The 20,077-nt window shown below is 38.6% G+C and overlaps 1 protein-coding gene across 34 annotated transcripts in view; it reads right to left on the bottom strand.

The window, feature by feature from the left end:
* POC1B (POC1 centriolar protein B) overlaps window positions 1-20,077 on the bottom strand; it is a 133,181-nt gene that overhangs the window by 34,303 nt on the left and 78,801 nt on the right. For 10 of the 34 annotated variants that reach the window (XR_013521971.1, XR_013521962.1, XM_002752826.6 and 7 more), the window contains 2 exons: window positions 11,520-11,738; window positions 5,140-6,675 (listed from right to left, as the gene is read on the bottom strand). The exons of 2 other annotated variants lie outside the window; for them this stretch is intronic. Coding sequence is in view for 16 of the 32 variants with exons in the window: in XM_002752826.6 (XP_002752872.1) it covers window positions 6,571-6,675; window positions 11,520-11,738 (324 nt within the window). In the remaining 16 variants the exon portion in view is untranslated. Of the gene's footprint in view, window positions 1-5,139; window positions 6,676-11,519; window positions 11,739-12,805; window positions 12,849-17,764; window positions 18,490-20,077 lie in introns of those variants that run through there. 22 more of the 34 variants (XR_013521966.1, XR_013521968.1, XR_013521972.1 and 19 more) reach the window with 6 other exon arrangements.

The raw sequence follows: 20,077 nt of genomic DNA, 5'->3' as shown, positions 1-20,077 counted from the left end.
AGATTTTCTATGCATGGAAGGCTAATTTCTTTTATATAATCATTATTTTTGTTAAATTTTTAAAAATGCAACATCAACTTTGAATTAAATATCACACATTTATTCACTACCACTTAATAACAGTCCCTATATCTAATTTCAGTAGTTACAGTTGAAATCATATTTTTGGAAATATAGTTCAGAGAAACAAAAGGATTTATTAATCACAATAATATCTACCATTTATTGATCACTTACTCCATGATAACTACTGTACTAATCATTTCAAAAAGGCAGTTTGCATTATTTTTATCTTTTTTTTTTTAGACAGAGACTTGCTCTGTTGCCCAGGGTGGAGTACAGTGGTGCAATCTTGGCTCACTGCAACCTTGGCCTCCTGGGTTCAAGCAATTCTCTGCCTCAGCCTCCCGAGTAGCTGGGATTACAGGTTCCCGCCACCATGCTCAGCTAATGTTTTGTATTTTTCATAGAGACGGGGTTTCACTATCTTGGCCAAGCTGGTCTTGAACTCCTGACATCATGATCCACCCCCCTCAGCCTTCCAAAGTGTTGGGATTGCAGGCGTGAGCCACCGTGCCTGGCCTATTTTTACCTGTTATAGTTAAGGGAACTCAGTTTTGTAAGTACCTTCCCTGACAGTCACACTGCTAGAGAATGGCATAGCCAGAATGTGCATCAAGTTTTTCTGGCTTATAAGACTATCTACGTAACTACTGAGCTATATAATAAATAGCAGGTTATAGTAGTGCCCTCTTAGCCCCAAATGTTGAGCATTTAAATTTTTGCCTATCCTATTTCTTCCAGCCCACCTGCCCTAGTTTTAACTGCTTTTGGCTTTAAGTGAAACATAGAACAATGTTTTAGAAAGAAACACTTGAATAAATTAAAATAAAAATACTCATTTATTGCAGAATTAATTGTTGAGCTCCTCCTATGAGCCAGACAATGCCCTAGGTGCAGAATCTAAAGATGACACCTGCCTTTTGGGTAGGTTAAGTCATAGTGGAAGAGGCAGAGCTGCAACTGTATAGCAATCTATGTTGTACCAGAGACAAGCACAGAATGCTGAGGAAGCACAACAGCGAAAGAATGCAGGGATATGCAAGCCGCCTTTTAAAGGATGAGTAGGAGTTTTCCAGGAAGAGAAGAGTTATGCAGGGTGGCAGGGAAAAAGCCTGCTCAATGTAAGTGGAATTGGGAAGGGAGTGGCATGCTTCATCTCATAATAGTGAAAAGTTCAGCAGGGCTGAGGAAAAAATACACAATTGTGGGCGAAGGGATAAAGAATGTAGAAAAAGAGATATCCTCGGAAAATAACCTCGGAAAGGTAGGGATTGAGGACAGATGGCTACAGTCTTCTTAGAACACTCTGAGAAAGACTTGGATCTCTCTGGTGTTAACTAGGCACAGGCCCTCTAGGTAATGTTAAGCAGTGGAGGAGGGTGGGGGCAATATGGACGAGGGTATGTTCCCTCCAGCCTGCCCTAGTTCATTGCTGCCACAGAGGAATACAGGCCCAATAGTTGCCGATCTTTTGATTTCTTATGACAAGCCAGAGACCTAAATGTTCATATAGAATTTCCAACTTTTAAATATCAGCAGGTAAATAAAAATTATTTTTAAAAAACTATGAGCCAAACAAAACAGCTCAGCAGCTGGATTTGTGTTCATCCCAGAGGCAAGTGGCTTGCTCTGTCCCTGGAAGAAATAAGTAGCACAAGTTTGTATTAAAATTCCAAAGCCTTAGTAAAACCCAGAGGTCATATCCACTAAATAATCGTTAGAAAGGTAAAGCCTATCTATTTACCTTCTTTCCACATTGTAGTTTTTAAGTATATGCCTAATTATTGAATAAACTAAATCTTCCCTGAGATTATTTTCACATATTCCACTAAAGTTTCCTATTTTCTTCTGCACTATTTAAAGAAACTAATCTTCAAGATTAAAATAAGAAATAATCTATTTGTAAATGAGATATAAACTAACCCTTGGTTTGCTAAAATAATTAATTGGGAGCCCATTACACTGAGGCAGCTCTAGCACCCAGAGTTCCTATGTAAGCAAACTGAAATCTAACTCAGAGTAAGTGGTCATATCCTAGGAAGACCACATTTAAGCTTAACAAATCAGAACCCACCAACTCTTCTCCAACTAGAGATGTTAAGGCTGCTGTTCCACTTTAAGCAATCCAGATATTTTCTGTATTGCTTCCTCAAACACCTTATAAAAGTTTTCCCCTTGCACTCCCTTCAGGGGAGCCCAAACGGCTTGCAGTTTGGCACTCTCTGATTCATGAGTCACTGTTGCTCAGATAAACTTTAAAAATTTTTCATGTGCCTCTGCTTAACAGATATATCAGGCAAATGAGAAGTTATCTTTTTTTAAAAAGCCTGTAAAACCTTTAACATCTACTTTAACAACTTGTATAAATCCAAGAGAAATATTTATGTGTAAGAAAAAAAAATCCTATCTGCAGCAGCTAGGAAAACAAATATTGAGAAACCCTATTATATTCTATTTGGTTGAGCCATACTCACTAAGAAGGAAGTGATAGTATCAGTTGATGTGGCTGAAGATTAATATGGTTCATTTGGTGATTTTCCCCTATCGCAGATATCCTGGGGACTCACTGCTGCTTAGCCACTCACATCAAATTTAGTTTCTTAAAAGGGGTTTCTGAGGCATTCTGCTCAGGAATTAATCATAGCTGAGAAGCCACTTTAGGGGTGGAGGAGGAGAAAAATCTGCAACTTTCTGTTGTCCCGTATTCACACAATATATTCTGTGTGCCTACTACAAACTGGAAACCATTCTCAGCTCTAAGATCCATCAGTGACTGACAGGCAGAGTTGCTTACCAGGGAAAGACATACGTGTGAACCGATGTATGTGTCCGATGGTAATAAGCGCACTGGAGAAAATGAAGCCTGGTGAAGGATTAGGGAGTGAATGGAGAGAGGGTCACTCGGGCACTCAGGGAGGACACCTCTGAAAAAGTACCAGGTAAGCATAAGTTGTATATTTTAAGGCATCAATGCCTGACGGCTGAGAGTTCTAGGCAGAGGAAGTTTACAGATGCCCTCAGGTGGGAACACTTTGCTTCTTCAAAGGGTTGCAAAGAGGCCACTATGGCCAGAGGGTGGTGAGTAAGGATTAGTCAAGAAGGAAAAGAAAATTTAAAGAGGAGAGGTTGCCTCTTAGGCCTTTACTGGGAGATGCGAAGCCCTGAAGTGTTCTGTTCTGAAGAGCCAAGTGCTTTGACTCAGCCTTTTCAAGAACCACTGTGGCCTGCTGTGCAAGGGTGGCATCAGGGAGACCAGTCTGGAGGTGTTATGGTTTGGATATGGTTTGTTTGGCCTCACCAAGTCTCATGTTGAAATCTGATCTCCACAGTTGGAGGTGCCGCTTAAGGGGAGTTCTTTGGATCATGAATGGCCCAATGCCCTCCTCGAAGTAATGAATGAGTTTTCTTAGTCCCTGTGAGAACTGATTGTTAAAAAGAACCTGGCACCACCCTCCCCTCTTTCCTTCCTCCTCTGTACCATGTGCTGCTGTCTCTCCTTCACTTTCCATCATGAGTGAAAGCAGCTTGAAGCCCTCACTAGAAGCATCTGCACTATGCTCCTTGTGCAGTGTGCAGAATTATAAGCCAAACACATCTCTTTTCTCTATAAATCATCCAGCCACAGGTATTCCTTTATAGCAACACAAAGGGACTAAAATAGGAGGTAACTATAGTCATCCAGCCAAGATATTAGTGGCTTGGATCATGGTGGGAGATGAAGGTGGTAAGTGGTCAGGTGTTTTCTACATTCTGACAAAATGCCCTGAAGGAATGAGCTGTGGCGTGTGAAAGAGAGGAATTAAAGAGGATTCCAAGTTGTCAGCTTGAGCAATGGTAAGGAAAGTTGTCTTTTTAAAATTTTTTTTGATATGGAGTCTCGCTCTGTCACCAGGCTGGAGTACAGTGGCATGATCTCAGCTAACTGCAACTTCCACCTCCTAGGTTCAAGCGATTCTCTTGCCTCAGCCTCCTAACTAGCTGGGACTACAGGCATGAGCCACCACATCCAGGTAATTTTTGTATTTTTAGTAGAGACGGGGTTTCACTGTGTTGGCCAGAATGGTCTCAATCTCTTGACCTTGTGATCTGTCTGCCTTGGCCTCCCAAAGTGCTAGAATTACAGGCTTGAGCCACTGCGCCCAGCCAGAAAGTTGTAATTTTATTGAGACATGCAAGTCCAGGAAAGAGGCTGCTAGTGACTCTGGTTAGGGTGGGGAGTTAGAGGTAGAGGGCAGAAGAATTGGTTTTGGACCTATTTCGAGATGCCTATTAGAGTTCCAAGTGTAAATGTTGATCAGGAAGCTGCATATTCAAGTTAGGAAAGGGAGGGGCTGGAATCTGATGAAGATGAAGATGAAGGAGATTCCTCAAATGCTATAAAAAGTATGTAAATAAAGACGGGAGTTAGAAAATTGAGTCTGTTGAAAAAGTTTCAAGGCATCTGCATTTATATCATCATTATTTTTATATAACTTGTAAAGTTCTGTGATGACTGTAAAAAATATGTGGCAACATTAGGTTGTAAGAAGTGGTGGCTGGGCATGGTGGCTCACGCCTGTAATCCCAGCACTCTGGGAGGCTGATGCGGGCGGATCACGAGGTCAAGAGATTGAGTCTATCCTGGCCAACATGGTGAAACCCCGTCTCTACTGTAAAAAATACAAAAATTAGCTGGGCATGGTGGCATGTGCCTGTAGTTCCCAGCTACTCAGGAGACTGAGGCAGGAGAATGGCTTGAACCCGGGAGGTGGAGGTTGCAGTGATCATGACACTGCACTCCAGCCTGGCGACAGAGTGAGACTCCATCTCTAAAACAAACAAACAAAAAAGAAGTGGCTACAGATTGTTCCTAAAGTGTGGCCCTCAGCCCAAAGCATCAGCATCACCATGAGACTGTCAGAGATGCAAATGAGCGGGCCCCACCGGACCCATGGAATAATCTCTGGAGATAAGGCCCAGGAAACTGTTTTGACAAGCTCTCCAGAAGATTCTCACACACATTAAAGATAGAGTTAGCTTGAAGATAAGACATTTAGTATTTCCAGGTTTTAATCATTTAAAAAGAGAGGGAACAACTTTTGCTTTTAAAGCAAAAATGTCTTTATTGTTTGAAGCATGACAAAGTAAACAAAATTGATAGGACATTTCATTTCTTTCTTAGTCTTCTCAATGAGGTTATAAAAATACAAAGCTACTTAGTCTTTGTAAGCTCTTGAAAATATCCAGAATCTCACACTTAGTATGATATAAAAAGTCACTTATAACACACAATCAGATACTTAGAAACCCACCTCATAGATACAACTGAAATTTGAGAAAAATTTCTAAATATAGAAATAAATAGGAAGGCACTATTTCTTCTCTTCCGAAACACAGAATAGTATTTTCCCCATGTTACCTATACACACCATAAATGGGGACACCTCCTTCCATCTGTGTTCTTGATACAGGTTGATAATCAAGCTGAAATTAATTTGCTTGCTTTTCTTCAATTTAATCTGTTTGGTTTAAAATAAAATTAAATTCTTAATTTGTAACCAGGATCTTTTAGAATACCTGGTTCATTTTCATTTTGTTTTAAATCACAATTAATTAAATAGGAAGATGATGATGCTAAAATTTAAAAAGTACTTAATATTTAGCTGCCCAAAGCACCCTAAGCAACAATATTTCTGAAGCATGTGTACATACACGTATATATTTTTAAATGTCACTGTTGCATCACTCTGGCTTTTTAGCATACTGAAATCATACTAACACAATTTTTGTGAACCATGATCAGATACAACCCAAATCATTCAGCACATTCATCTGTGATAGAAAGATAGGTATGTTTCATTTCCTTCCGGTTGGCCAATGGATAAGCAAAGTACACCATAAATTAAATAAAAAAGCTCTATGCCATATCTATGGTGTTGTTAATTAAAATAACTGTATTCTTGCTGTGGAAGTTCTGTGGTCTGGGAATTTTTATTCATCTTTTCAAGGCATTAGTAAGGATAATTTTTTTGAACAGAAAGAAATACAAAAAGTCAGATCAATAACTCATTCTTTGCATATAGGATGCTATTTTACAGGTAAGTGAATTATTTCACCCCATGACTGTCTGACTGTGGTGAATCCAAAATGATTTAACAGTGAAATCCAGAGATTTGGTTACTCTCCTGGCAGGATTTGGCCTAGAAATGAAAACAGACATTTAAAAATAATATGGGGAAAATACAGTCGCTTGAATGCTTATCACTTTATTACTGCAATCATAAATGACAGTAATGTAAATTAGTCCTTCACATTGATTTGTGTATTTAAATTAGTCCTTAAATATGCCTTTTCTGCCTTTTGTTCTGTTGCTCACCCTTTTAAGAAATGACATGGTGAGTGTATCTTGCTGTGGAATAAGAAACACGTGGTTGTGTTGCGTGGAGTATCTTGTACTGCCTTCCTGAATATATGTACATTTGTTCATTTATTGTGCCTCTGCCCAACAAATGAAAATGAATTTTTTATTCAGCTTTTCTGTTGAACAGCACTGAAAAGCTTTTGCTGATTTTCAAGGCAGTCTTTCAGTTTATCCTCTGTCAAAGTCAGTCGCTGCTCCAAGATTGAAACAGTCTGTAAAAAGGAGGACAAAATAATCAATGCCTGGTCCCCTGGTGGTGAGGATGATAATGACAATCTCTGCTTAGAAAATCATTTTTAGACATGGGACTCCCACCTTTCTGCCAAGAAGTTGGCTCAGAAATGAGCCCCAGAACTTGCTTTGCTTCTGAGCCCTACCACAAGGGCAAGGCATTTTCAATCAGTTGTAGAAAAAGGAAAAAAAAAAACCCAAACTGATGTGTTTGAGAAAAAAAGCAGTAAAAGATCAGACCTTTTATGCCTGATCTTCCAAAGCACCAAAACCAGGGAAGAGGCCACACAGGGTTGTAAGTGGTGCCATAAGCTACACACTTAGTGGAGAAGGGGAGGGGGTGTGAAATTCCACATGCCAGCCAGATGCCACTGAAATGTCATCACTACTTCTTCTGTCACAATCCAATCCATGGCAAACTATACCTGTAGCACTCCAGACGGATGGCTAGATTGCTCTGAAATATAACAGTTGCCTCCAGTGCCTTCACCTAGAAGATGCTAATATCACTTTGTGGAGTTGTCAGGAGGATTGAATAAAAATAATGCATGTAAAATGCTTACGCCAGTGTTGGCCACACAGGGTTTGAAGAATCCTGTTCTCATTTATTAGCTGAAGGAGTTAGAACACATCCAGAATACTTCCATATATATACATATATGTATATATATTAAATGTTAACATATATGTTTTATACATATGTTAAACTTGGGAAATCTAATTTTTTGGGATATTGGCTACTCTGCCTTCATTCTTGTGTATCTTTTTTTTTTAAAAAAAACTTTTTATTATAAAATAAAACATAAGATTATTCAGGAACCCACACAAGGTACATGTGTTGTTACTTAATAGATTCTTAAAAGAAATACATCCTCAAAACCATCACCCATAGCAAGAACTGGATTCTGCCAGCCACCCCAGAGAGCCTTCCATGTGCCTACCACGTGACCTCCCCCTGTAACAGCCACTCTCCTGACCTTAACAATTACTGCTTTCTTGTGTTTCTCTATGGTTTTATTTTTCAGGTGTACATCCCTATATACTATAATTTTCTTTCCCATTTCAAGAATTAATATTAATGTGTCACTTAAAGACTCTCTTAATCTACAGGTGCTCACCCTCTCCCTTGCTTTATTTACAATTTGTCTGTTGATAAACTCAGGCCATTTGAGAAGCTCAGAAACTGCACACTCAGGGTGCAGTTCAGCCTGTTCTTCCATCTTCTGTATATTCTGTAAGTTGACTGCTGGATCCAAAGTCTTGATCAGGTTAGATGCCTTGGAAGGACTACAGGTGGTAGCCTATTCTCTAATTAGAAGGCAGATTAATAATGTTTTTCTTTTCATGAATGTCATAGTGAGTAAATATCTATATCTATTCTTGGAGATTGCAAAAAATGGTATTCTAATTCTATCATTAAAACATTTTGTTAGTTGGAGGCCAGGCGCTGTGGCTCATGCCTATAATCCCAGCACTTTGGGAGGCCGAGGCAGATGGATCACAAGGTCAGGAGTCTGACCAATATAGTAAAACCTCATCTCTACTAAAAATACAAAAATTAGCTGGGTGTGGTGGCATGTGCCTGTAATCCCAGTTACTCAGGAGGTTGAGGCAGGAGGATCACTTGAACCCAGTTGGCGGAGGTTACAGTAAGCCAAGATCGTGCCATTACACTCCAGCCTGGGTGACAGAGCCAGACTCCGTCTCAAAACAAACAAACAAAAAGAACCATTTTGTTAGTTGGGATAGCTAATAAATAAGAGAAATTTTCCTCATCTACTATTTGGTTACTATTTGGTAGAGTTCATATAGGAAAGGCATAACACTTGGTATTTTAGTCAACCAGTTTTAAGATAACATATTGATTCTCTATCATCTTTTGAATATAACCAATTTTTAAAAATATAATTTAATACCTTTTGCCTTAATATTTTATACTATGTATAGATCGTTACTAATTAAAAATAATAGTGATGCTGATAATACATTGTACTATTTATTGAGTGCCTACTATGTGCCAAGCATTTTATTAGTTTTTTTTTTTTTAGAAAGGAAAGAAGAAAAGAAAGAAAAAATAAGGAGTAAAGGAGAGGAAGAAAGAGGAAGAAAAAGAAAGAGAGAGAGAACGGGAATATTGCTTTATTCTAAAAATGGGTATTAATACTGGCCAATCGATATTTTGTGTATTTAAAGTGGAGAATGTATATTTTGTGTATTTAAAATGGAGAGCTCTATAAATATTAAGTTTACTTGTTCTGGATCTGAGTTCAAGTCCTGGTTGTCCTCATCAATTTTCTGTCTTGTTGAGTCTAAATCTCTTTATGGATCTTATGTATCTGGGTGTTAGGATCGTTAGCTCTTATTGTTGCAATGATCCTTTTACCACTATATCTTTGTTGCTTTGAAATCTATTTTAACAGATGCGAGAATTACAACTCCTGCTTTTTTTTTTTTTTTGAGACAGGGTGACTCTGTCACCCAGGCTGGAGTGCAATGGCTTCATCTTAGCTCACTGCAATCTCTGCCTCCTGGGCTCAAGTGATAATCCCATCTCAGTCTCCTGGGTAGCTGTGACCATAGGTGTGTGCCACCCTATTTGGCTAATTTTTTTTTTTTGTAGTAATGAGGTCTTAGCACTTTGGGAGTCCAAGCTGGGTGAATCACTTGAGCCCAGGAGTTCAAGACTGTCTAGGCAACTATAGTGAGACCCTGCCTCTATAAAATAATAAAATAAAAGAAGAAATGAGGTCTCACTATACTGTCCAGGTTGGTCTTGAACTCATGGACTCAAGCAATCCTTCTGCCTTGGCCCCCCAAGGTGCTGGGATTATAGGTGTGAGCCACTGCACCCAGCCCTTCAGACACCTTTCATATATTATCACAGTTTCAAATGCTAAAAGTTATTTATATATTTATTATTAACACCTTTAACACTGGTTAACACCATCTGTCTACCAACTAAAACATAATTTCATTTAAATTTATTTCTATTTATGGTTCAGTAACAATAAACACCCTCCAACTAAGTTAGGTGGTATTAAGTCATCTGTAAAGTGAACCAGAACATCTTTATTTTACTTGCTACTTGCCCACAGATTTACTGCTCCTCTTTCGCAAGTGTTCTGCCTGCTTCTAACCTTTTTGATATGTAAAAGGATTCCATCCCTTAAAAATTTAAAACCATAGAGAAATTCAATACAGCTTAAAGTGATTTATTTAGCTTTCAATCTGGTAAAAAGCAGGAGAAATAAGTCATGAAACGGAAAGAACAGGGAACGGAAAGATTCACTTGGGAGAGACCCTAATGAGGACCCAATGATGAAAGGTAACAATTTAGGTGAGGAAGTCATGGCAATACAGGAAACAAACCAACTACAACTAAATTTGACACGAGGTGAAGAGGGCAATGGCCTTTAAGGGAAAGACATGTCTGATAAATACAGAGAAAGTCACGTCTAGCACAAAGTACAAAATCAAAGTGAGTGATTTTTTTTTTCTTGAGACAGAGTCTTGCTCTGTTGCCCAGGGCCAGAGTGCAATAGCATGTTCTCTGCTCACTGCAACCTCTGCCTCCAGGGTTCAAGTGATTCTCCTGCCTCAGCCTCCCAAGTAGCTGGGATTACAGGTGGGTGCCACCACGCCCGGCTAATTTTTGTATTTTTAGTAGAGATGGGGTTTCACTATGTTGACCAGGCTGATCTCGAACCCCTGACCTTGTTATCCACCCACCTCAGCCTCCTAAAGTGCTGAGATTACAGGCATGAGCCACCATGCCTAGCTGAAAGTGAGTGATTTTTAATATGATTTTCATTGAGCAAATCATAATAACTCCAAGTTCTGATACTGCTCTTTAGCACAATCCATCAGATGCCTCTAAAAGCCATGAGGTGATCTCTACAGGATAAAAACATTCACTTAAATTAGCAGTTTTCAACACTGGCTGTAAAACAGAATCATGTGGGGGTGCTTAAAAGACTGATGCTAGGGCCTTATTCCAGACCAATGAAAATGGACTCCCTGGAGGTGAGAACCAGGTATATGTGCCCTAATGATTATTATGTACAGTCAGGGTTGAGAACAAGTTGGTAATTTCTATGCAAAAGCTATTTCTATTTCAATTTTTTTTCTGGACAAGTAATTGACGTCTTTGTAGTTCATATTTTACCATCTTTTTATATAACTTGCTACTGCCCACTCTGAGAAATATTAGTATCTAGTATTCTCATTCTACACATAAAGAGGAACAAGAGAAGACTTATTCAAAGGGAACAACGAATCAGCAGAGCTAGAAGAGAAATCTTTGGTGTACCCATTTCAACACACCACTTCCCTTACATCTATACCTTGTAACCAATAGTTGGAAGAATTTTGGTATATTATTTAAGATCCACTGTATTCTTCCTTTGCAAAGGTAAACCGGCCTCAAAAAACTGGGTAATATTCTAACATAGGAATGCAAAAAAACCATTATGCCTGGAAGATCACTGCATCATTGTAAGAAGCTATGGAATAAGAGAAGTTAAATACTGGACTGTGAGAATATTTTCAGAGTAAAAAACTATAAACATTGGCAATATTTCATACTAACCTGAAATGGTTACTTTCAATACATTTTTCTTATGGCTAGAAATACTTCCTTACAAATGGCTTAAGGGGTATTATCTCCACAAGATCTTGCTTAGGGCATTGTACCTTGAGTTTGCTTTACTAGTAAAGAAAAATTTCCCCTGCTCTGCTAGTTCTGCAACTTGCAACTTGCTGTATCCAGAATTGTTCTGTGTATCTTACCCCCAAGTGCAATGCATGCCACCTGTGTCATGCCCACCTGTGTCAAAACATTGAGTTGTTCCATAATATGCTCTAAAGCATCAGTCACAGCAAGAGGTATGCTCCTTTGACTTTCGGAGGGGAGGTCACTCATGTCTTCTGTTTTCTTTTTCGTGGTTGTTGGTGAGCATTCTGGTGACAATAAGGAAGGGTTCAAGAAATATCCATAGACCTCTTCACCCTTGTCTGGCAGAGTTCTACCACTGGTTTCTGTTGTCTTTAATGTCACAAAAAATATAGGAAGAGTTATAGTTTCCAAACTTTAAAATGATATATATAAAAGTTTAAAGTAGTATTCTTCTAAAAAGCCCAGCCTTATATTAACGATTTATCCTCAACTCTAATAAGTTATGGAAATTAGTATAATTAAATTAATAAGGAATTATAATTATTATAATAAGGAAACAAAGCTAACAGTGAATAGAGAAAATTCACGATAACCCTTGACTTTCTGTTCAATGAAACAGGCTTTCCATATGCCCATCTGAGGGATCAGGTGTTCTACCATTAAAAATATTGTTAAATACAGTTTAATTCTTAATTTAAAAACAGTATTTACATCTATTAGGATGACCATTATTAAAAAAATGGAAAATAACAAGTGTTGGTGAAAATGTGGAGAAAATGAAACACTTGTCCATTGCCAGTAGAAGTGTAAAATGGTTCAGCTGCTGTGGAAAATAGTTTGGCTATTAGTTCCCCCAAAAGTTAAACATAAAATTACCATATGATCCAGCAATTCTACACCTAAGTATACAACCAGAAAAACTCTGAAAGCAGGAACTCAACTGGATACTTTACAGCAATGTTCACAGTGACATTATTCACAATAGCCAAAAGCTAGACACAACCTAAGTATCTATCAATAGATGAATGTATACACAAAATGTGGTATAAACATACAACAAAATATTGTTCAGCCATAAAAAGGAATGGAATTTTTATACATGCTATAACATGGACAAATCTTGAGTACATGCTAAGTAAAACAAGCCAGACACACAAGGACAAACATTGTATGATTGCTCTTATATGAGGTGCCTAGAATAGGTAAATTTTTAGAGACAAAAAGTAGTGTAGAGGTTACGGGGGCTGAAGGCAGGGGTAAAGGGGAATTACTGCTCAAGGAGTACAGAGTTTCTAATTGGAATGATGAAAAAATTCTGGAAATAAATAGTGGCGATGGTTACAAAACACTGTGAATACTGTGAATATACTTGATACCAATGAACTGTACACTTAAGAATGGTTAAAATGATAAATTTTACATTACGTATGTATTACCACAGTAGAAAAACAGAAAGTCCTCCATATGGCAATGAACAATCTGAAAATAAAATTAAGAAAATAATTCAATTTACAATGGAATAGCATAAAAAATATTTATGAAAAAAATTTAACAAAAGAAATGTAAGGCCAGGTGTGGTGGCTCAAGCCTGTAATCCCAGTGCTATGGGAGGCCAAAGAAGGTGGATCACCTGAGGCAGGTGTTTAAGACCAGCCTGGCCAACATGGCAAAAGTCTCTACTAAAATTACAAAAATTAGCTAAGTGTGGCAGTGCATGCCTGTAATCCCAGCTACTTGGGAAGCTGAGGCATGAGAATCACTTGAATACTGAGAGGCAGAGATTATGGTAAGCCAAGATCATGCCACTGCACTCCAACTTGAGTGACAGAGTGAGGCCCTGTCTCAAAAAAAAAGAAAGAAAGAAAGAAAGAAAAAAGAAAGAAATGTAAGGCTTGTATACTGGAAACTATTATCCAAACCATCATTGAGAGAAATAAAAGATCAAACGATCTAAACAAATTAACATCTCATATCCCAAATTCATGAATCAAAAACTGATATTATTAAGATGGCAATACTCCCCATATTGATATGCGGATTCAGGGCAAACCCTATCAAAATCCCATTTGCCTTTTTTGCAGAGATTGATAAGCTAATCGTAAAACTCATGTGGAAATGTAAGAAACCCATAACAGCTAAAATAATATTGATGAATATGAAGGACTCACACTTCTAAATTTCAAAACTTATTGCAAAACTATAGTAATTAAGACAGTGTGGCACTGACATAAAAACAGATATATAAATCAAAGAAACAAAATTGAGAATGCAGAAATAAACCCTTCCATTTACGGTCAGTTGATTTTTGACAAGGTTGCCAAGACAATTTAATCAGGAAAGAATTGTCTTTTTAACAAATGGAAGGGGAAAACTCAATATCCACATCGAAAACAATGAATTTGGGCCCCTACCTCACACCATATATAAAATTAACTCAAATGGATCATAAACGGCTGGGCATAGTGGCTCATGCCTATAATCCCAAAGTGTTGAAAGGCCAAAACGGGAGGATTGCTTGAGGCCAAGAGTTTGAGATCAGTTTGGGTGAGGAGACTGGCGAGATTGCGTCTCTACAAAAAATTTAAAAAATCAAAAATTTAGCCAGGTATGTTAGTGTGTGCTTGTAGTTCTAGCTACTCAGGAGGCTGAGAGAGGAGAATGGCTTGAGCCCAGGAGTTTGAGGCTGCAGAGAGCTATGATGGCACCACTGCACTCTAGCCTGGGGTAGAATGAGAGATTCTATCTCTTAAAACAACAACAACAAACACATCCTCAAAACGATTCTATTACTATTACTTTGAATTACTCAACTCCATATGACAAAGAAAAGCTAAAATTGTACTGAAAACATCCAGAAGAAAGGGTCCTAACAATCACAGATCCTGGAAGAACAAGTTAACATAAAGGATTTTTAATGCTACCCATTCATATTGAGAAGCATCTATGGATCAATCACCTATTCATGCTCTGAACTAAGGGAACTAGAAAAGCAGCATACAACACTTATCTACATGGGTCTGCAGCTACTGAGCTGATAGAGAGGACTAAAATGGGAGCATTATAAAGGTGAATATGGAAATGCAAAGGATTCTCCAAGAAATCCTGTGTCATGAACATAGTCTGCATTCCTGATCCTAGACCTCACTCACTGGGGACAAAATATAGATGTCCATGCTCAATAACCATCCTCACCCCCAAACAAATAGTTCCAGCTCAAAGGACAGGCTTTAAAAAACAAACAAACAGAAAACTTTGCTTCTGCTCTGCCTGCAATGGCTCTCTCTGTCATCCCAGCATGACCATATCCTTCTCAACCTCCAATTGACAACTGTCAGCTTAATTGTCCCATCTTCAGAAACGTAGTCCCTGCTCTGACCACCCTACTGAAGCTGGACCTTTCATTTTTTAGTGTGGCATCCTGATGCTTTCCTCCGTAACCAGAATTTGTATTTATATATTTGTTCCTTGTTATTGTCTTTCTCCCTCACTAGACTACTATGTCTACTCTTCTCATCACTGTATCCCTTGGGTCATTTCTAGTACTTAGCAGAAGCTTGAATATTTTTGAAAATGTTAATCACTTGTATATTTTATTACTCCTCTCACAGATGGAAACCAGATTATCTATAACCAAGACAGTTTTTTTGAAAAAATATGGATCACAACATTCCTTAGTATGTATATACACGGCAACAAATATTATTAATCATACTGTAATAAGAACTTCACCCTTCTTGGAAAAAAGCCCCAATCTAATTAACAAATCAGTCATTGAACTCTGAAGATTTACAGTCAAGGTCATTAGTATAGAAAGGACAATAGAAAATTGGCAAAGATGATATAAGACCATAAACAATCTAAGCAATAAAAGAGCTCCAACAGAGCCTTAATAATGGTTTTCTTGTTTGGGACCAGCAAAAAAAATACATTATCATATGACACATGGAAATGAAAGAAAAAAAGGGAAAGGCATACAGACAGAGAGAAAAAAGGGTGCCAGCTCTCCATCCTACAACATTAGCCAATGACATCTCTATCTCTGTCTCTCAAAGGTATTGATACCTAGGTATTAGCATATTCCTTTCTACCAACCAACCCCATCTTTACATCTTGTTTGTACAGGAGAAGAGTGAGATGCACAGCATGGGGGAAGTTCAATACATTCCATTTGTAAACATTTTTTGAAAAGGTGCAAAGGGGAAAACACAGTGTTTAAGATTATTGGCTGACAGAAGTCCAGCAAGTAAGTCTATAGTACATGGTTCTCTCAGCACATTGAGATACTCTATTGCAAAGGTGCTAATACTCAGTTTTGAGTAAATACTTACTGAGCACCTATACATACTATAATACAATGATAAATATATGTATGTTATGATGCCGGCTCTTGAGGATTCTCTGTTGTGATAAGAGAATTCAGATCGGGCAGGGCCTAAATTCCCCACAGTGCCTAGCTCATATCTGGCACTACTGAATGAGCAAAAAACAGAAAAGCAGACAAAACAAAAGCAAATACATGACTGTAAGACTGCAGAAGAAACAAATGCTTTGGTAGTTCATAAGAAGAAGAAATCACATCATGTTCTCATTTCCCGCCTCTTACTTCTATTGCTAACACTTGAAGGACAGTGAAACAATAGTAATACAATCACTGATCCTACAAATGAGGACCTCCTATGGTAGGCATTAGACCTATATCAAAGAACAAGTCAGACATGGTATCTTCCTTCATGGAACTTACAATTCTCTGGGGAAGCACTTTATCAAAAAGGATGGCAGGGCAATCACACTACCCTTAAGTTCTTTGGATAAACCCATGGTTGCCATCCTGAAGATGGAAAATGCAGCCTCACCAAGCGCACAGAATGAATCTAAGGGCTGAGAAATCCTTATCTGTATAGGTTAAAAGGCCCCACTCTCCTCCTGAACAAATGAAATGGAGGAAAAGATACAAACTGACTGATGCAAAGAACTATGAAAGTCCTGAGAACTAAATATAAAATGTATCACATCCTGGGGACAAATGACTCTTAACAAGTTCTTTGAATACTATGGTTAATTTTAATGTATAATCTTCATTTGTCACTTATATTTGAGGACAAATTATTTTAATGCATCAATAAAAATTGAAAAATTTGGCATTGCCAAACACATTTTTATTAGAAAATTAACCATTTGACAACGTAATGGTGGTACACACATCTAAACGATTATTATTTATATAATTAACAAAAGAACATTCAGGATACTGTGGCGTTCAACTACATGTGAAAGTTCATACATTATATCTATTCCCCTTCCTCCTTTCCTCTCCTCTACTTCTCCTACCACCCTTTCCACCATCCACCCTCAGGGTGGGCAAGTCAGAATTAATCACTAGTGCCATTTCACTCCCACAAGACTTTGTGCCATCAGTAGAGGATTTCTCACTCCTTATTACATTTGTATTGACATATCTGTATTCCCCATTAGATTATGAACCCCTCATGTAGGAGCAATAACTTTATCATCTCAGGTGCCTGGGATAGCACATGAGACACAGACAAAGCTTCACATTTGTTAAACTGAATTTAACTGACTGTCCTGCATCACTAAGCCATTCACAAAAAATTAAATATTAGTAATTTGATAGTATTTGGAGAGTATGACCCCAAAGTTAAACTAATGCCGTTTTTTGCTAAAAATTACAATCTTAAATGCCTTCTCAGAGGTACAGTGAGGGAGCAAGGCAAGCATATATCATCTAATTGTAAGCCACTGGTAGATTTGTATCCCCCAAAGGCATACTTGATAGCTTCTGACTGATTATTCAGAAGGATTTATCTGACAAATGTGCCTGGAAAAGTAGGCATTTCACATGTAAAGATTATCAGTGACTTGAACTTCAGATATACATTCAATCAATTGGTTAAAATAAGTTAGTTTTGGTTTACAACTAACATTTCTACTCGTGGTTTAATTCCGTAAGCAGACAACAAAACAGATAAAAGGCAGAAAAGTATCTAAGCCAAAGTGAGTTTCCCATTATTGAAGGTTCTAAAATAGACTTGGGAAGGTCATTTGTCCGAGATACTGTGAAAGATATAAAAACATCAAATCAGGAAATGCATCTGAATGCCTTTTAAAGCCCTTTTTATTCCTGATGTTCTGAGGTTTTTAAATCACTGCACACACACACACACACACACACACACACACACACACTTATGTATAAAACGTCTGCCTGAAATAGACTAGAATAATAACAAAAAAAGCCTTTTGCCTGGACAATAATAAAAGCAAGTATTATTTTTAAAAGAAAGAATATATCATTTATTTTCAATGGCAAAATTTAGAGTAGGGATTGGAAACTTCAATAATCTCTACATAAGATCTAAGATAGTGAATACACGCCATTTGTTGAAGCAAAATTATTTTATTTAGCACCTATGTGCCAGGCAAAATTCCAGGTGCCAGAGATACAGGATTGTGTTCATTTCCTACTGTTGCTGTAACAAATTACCACAAACTTAGTTGTTTAGTGGTTTAAAACAACATAGACTGATTATCTTATAGTTTTGGAGATCGCAAGTCCAAGACAGGATTAATGGTGCTAAAATCAAGGTGTCAGTAAGCTGCACTCCTTCTGCTCTAGGAGAGAATCCATTCCTTGCCTTTCCAGTTTCTAGAGGCTCTCGACATTCCTTGGCCCATGGCTGCATCATTCCAATCACCGCTTCTATTGTTGTATCTTCTCTAATTCTCATGATTCCCTCTTTCCCTATAAGGACCCCTGTGATTATATGGGGCCCAACCAGATAAATCCAGGATAGCCACCCATCTCAGGAGCCTTAACTTGGCTGGGTGTGGCGGTTCATGCCCGTCATCCCAGCACTTTGGGAGGCCAAGGTGGGTGGACTGCCTGAGCTCAGGACTTCGAGACCAGCCTGGGCAACACGATGAAACCCCATCTCTCCTAAAATACAAAAGAAATTAGCTGGGCATGGTGGAGTGTGCCTGTAGTCCCAGTTACTTGGTAGGCTGAAGCAGGAAAATCACTTGAACCCAGGAGGCAGAGGTTGCAGTGAGCCGAGATCGCGTCACTGCACTCCATCCTGGGTGACAGAGCGAGACTCTATCCCTTAAAAAAACAAAAAACAAAAAACAAAAAGCCTTAAGTTAATCACATTTGCAAAGCCCTCTTTGCCATGTAAGGAAATATTTTCATATGTTCTGCAGATGAAGACATAAACATTTTTTTTAGGAATGGCTGTCCGGCCTACCTTAAGGAGTGAATAAACAAGAGGCCCTGCTATCAAGCAGTTACACTGCAGTGAGTAAAGGAGAAAAGTAAATATGTAGATATATGATGGAATGCTAAGTGACAAAGGTTAGGAAGAAAAATAAAGCTGAGCAAGGTGCCATGTAATGAGGTAGCTACATGGATGCAATTTTTAAATGGAGAAGTGGTAAAGAATAAGTTTTGGACATATTATATTTGAGATGCCTATTAGACTTGCAAGGGGAACAGTCATTAACACATTTGGAAATTTATGGTTCTAGATTTCTGTGGAGAGGCTGGGGCCAGAAATATAAATTTGGGAGTTACTGGCATCAGATCTTTTTATCCACGGGTCTGTGATCACTCAGGAATGAGCCAAACAAGAGAGAAGTTGCACAGACTTTAGAAGGCAGGGGCAGGAAAGGTGACTGGTGGCCCCTGAAGTTAAAGACTAGTGGCTCAGAAGTCAAGTGAGGAAAGAGCTTCCAGGAGGAAGGAGTGATTACCAGGATTAAGTGCCACACACAGGTGGACTTAGATGAGTCCTTGGGACCTTGACATGAGTAGAAGAGTGGGGATGAATGCTTGATTGAATATTATTCAGAAGAATGTAAAGTGAAGAAATAAAGACAGTGAACCTAAGCAACTCTTTTTTGAGAAGACTTTTGCTATAAATGGGAGAAGAGCAATAAGACAGGAGCTGGAAAGGGATGGGGGGGTCAAATGAAGTTTTTATTTATGAAGGTGAGAAATATATCACAAATGTGTGCTGTTGGAAACAGCAAGCAGAAAGAGAGCACTGATAACACAGGAGAGTGAGGGCATAACTACTCGATCAATGGGCTGGATACACAGTGGCTGAGTGCCATGGAGCTTTGTGTAAATAAATTTGTGGTGAGACCAACCACGATGGCTGTTCAGTCCAATCCAACCACTTCGGTGTAGGCGTGGAGGAGGAAAACATTTAACCCAGGTTGGCATTTTTCTAGGTGAGGATAACAGAGGGAGAAAGGGACAAGACCATGGATGTAATGATGGATCACAGAATGTAAGGTGGGTAAGGGAGGCCCATACACAGGGGGTAGGCAGCATAAAGCAGGAGGCTTGCTGGATGGATGCCTTTCTGGAGCTGATGAATTACCAAAATGGGAGGGCTAGAAAAGTGTTGGCCAAAGAGAGTGGGAGGCCTTACACTAAGTTTGCTATCAGCACAAAGGACTCAGATAGTCACAGAGTTCATTTGAGAATTCTGACAAAGAAGATGGCTGCCTTTCAGAAATGACTCAGAGTGTTGCTCTAAATTTGGTTTGTTTCTTAAGATCAAAAGCCAATGTTCAGTAAGGAGTGGATGGATCAGTCAGGGAAACAGAAAAAGGTACTGTAGAGTCACCCAGATGGAGCTGTCACAGGACCACAACACAGAATTCATTTTCAATTCCTAACATTC

Source organism: Callithrix jacchus, chromosome 9 (genome assembly GCF_049354715.1).
Source record: "Callithrix jacchus isolate 240 chromosome 9, calJac240_pri, whole genome shotgun sequence".
NCBI lineage: Eukaryota > Metazoa > Chordata > Mammalia > Primates > Cebidae > Callithrix > Callithrix jacchus.
This window is presented reverse-complemented; position numbering and strand designations above follow the sequence as displayed.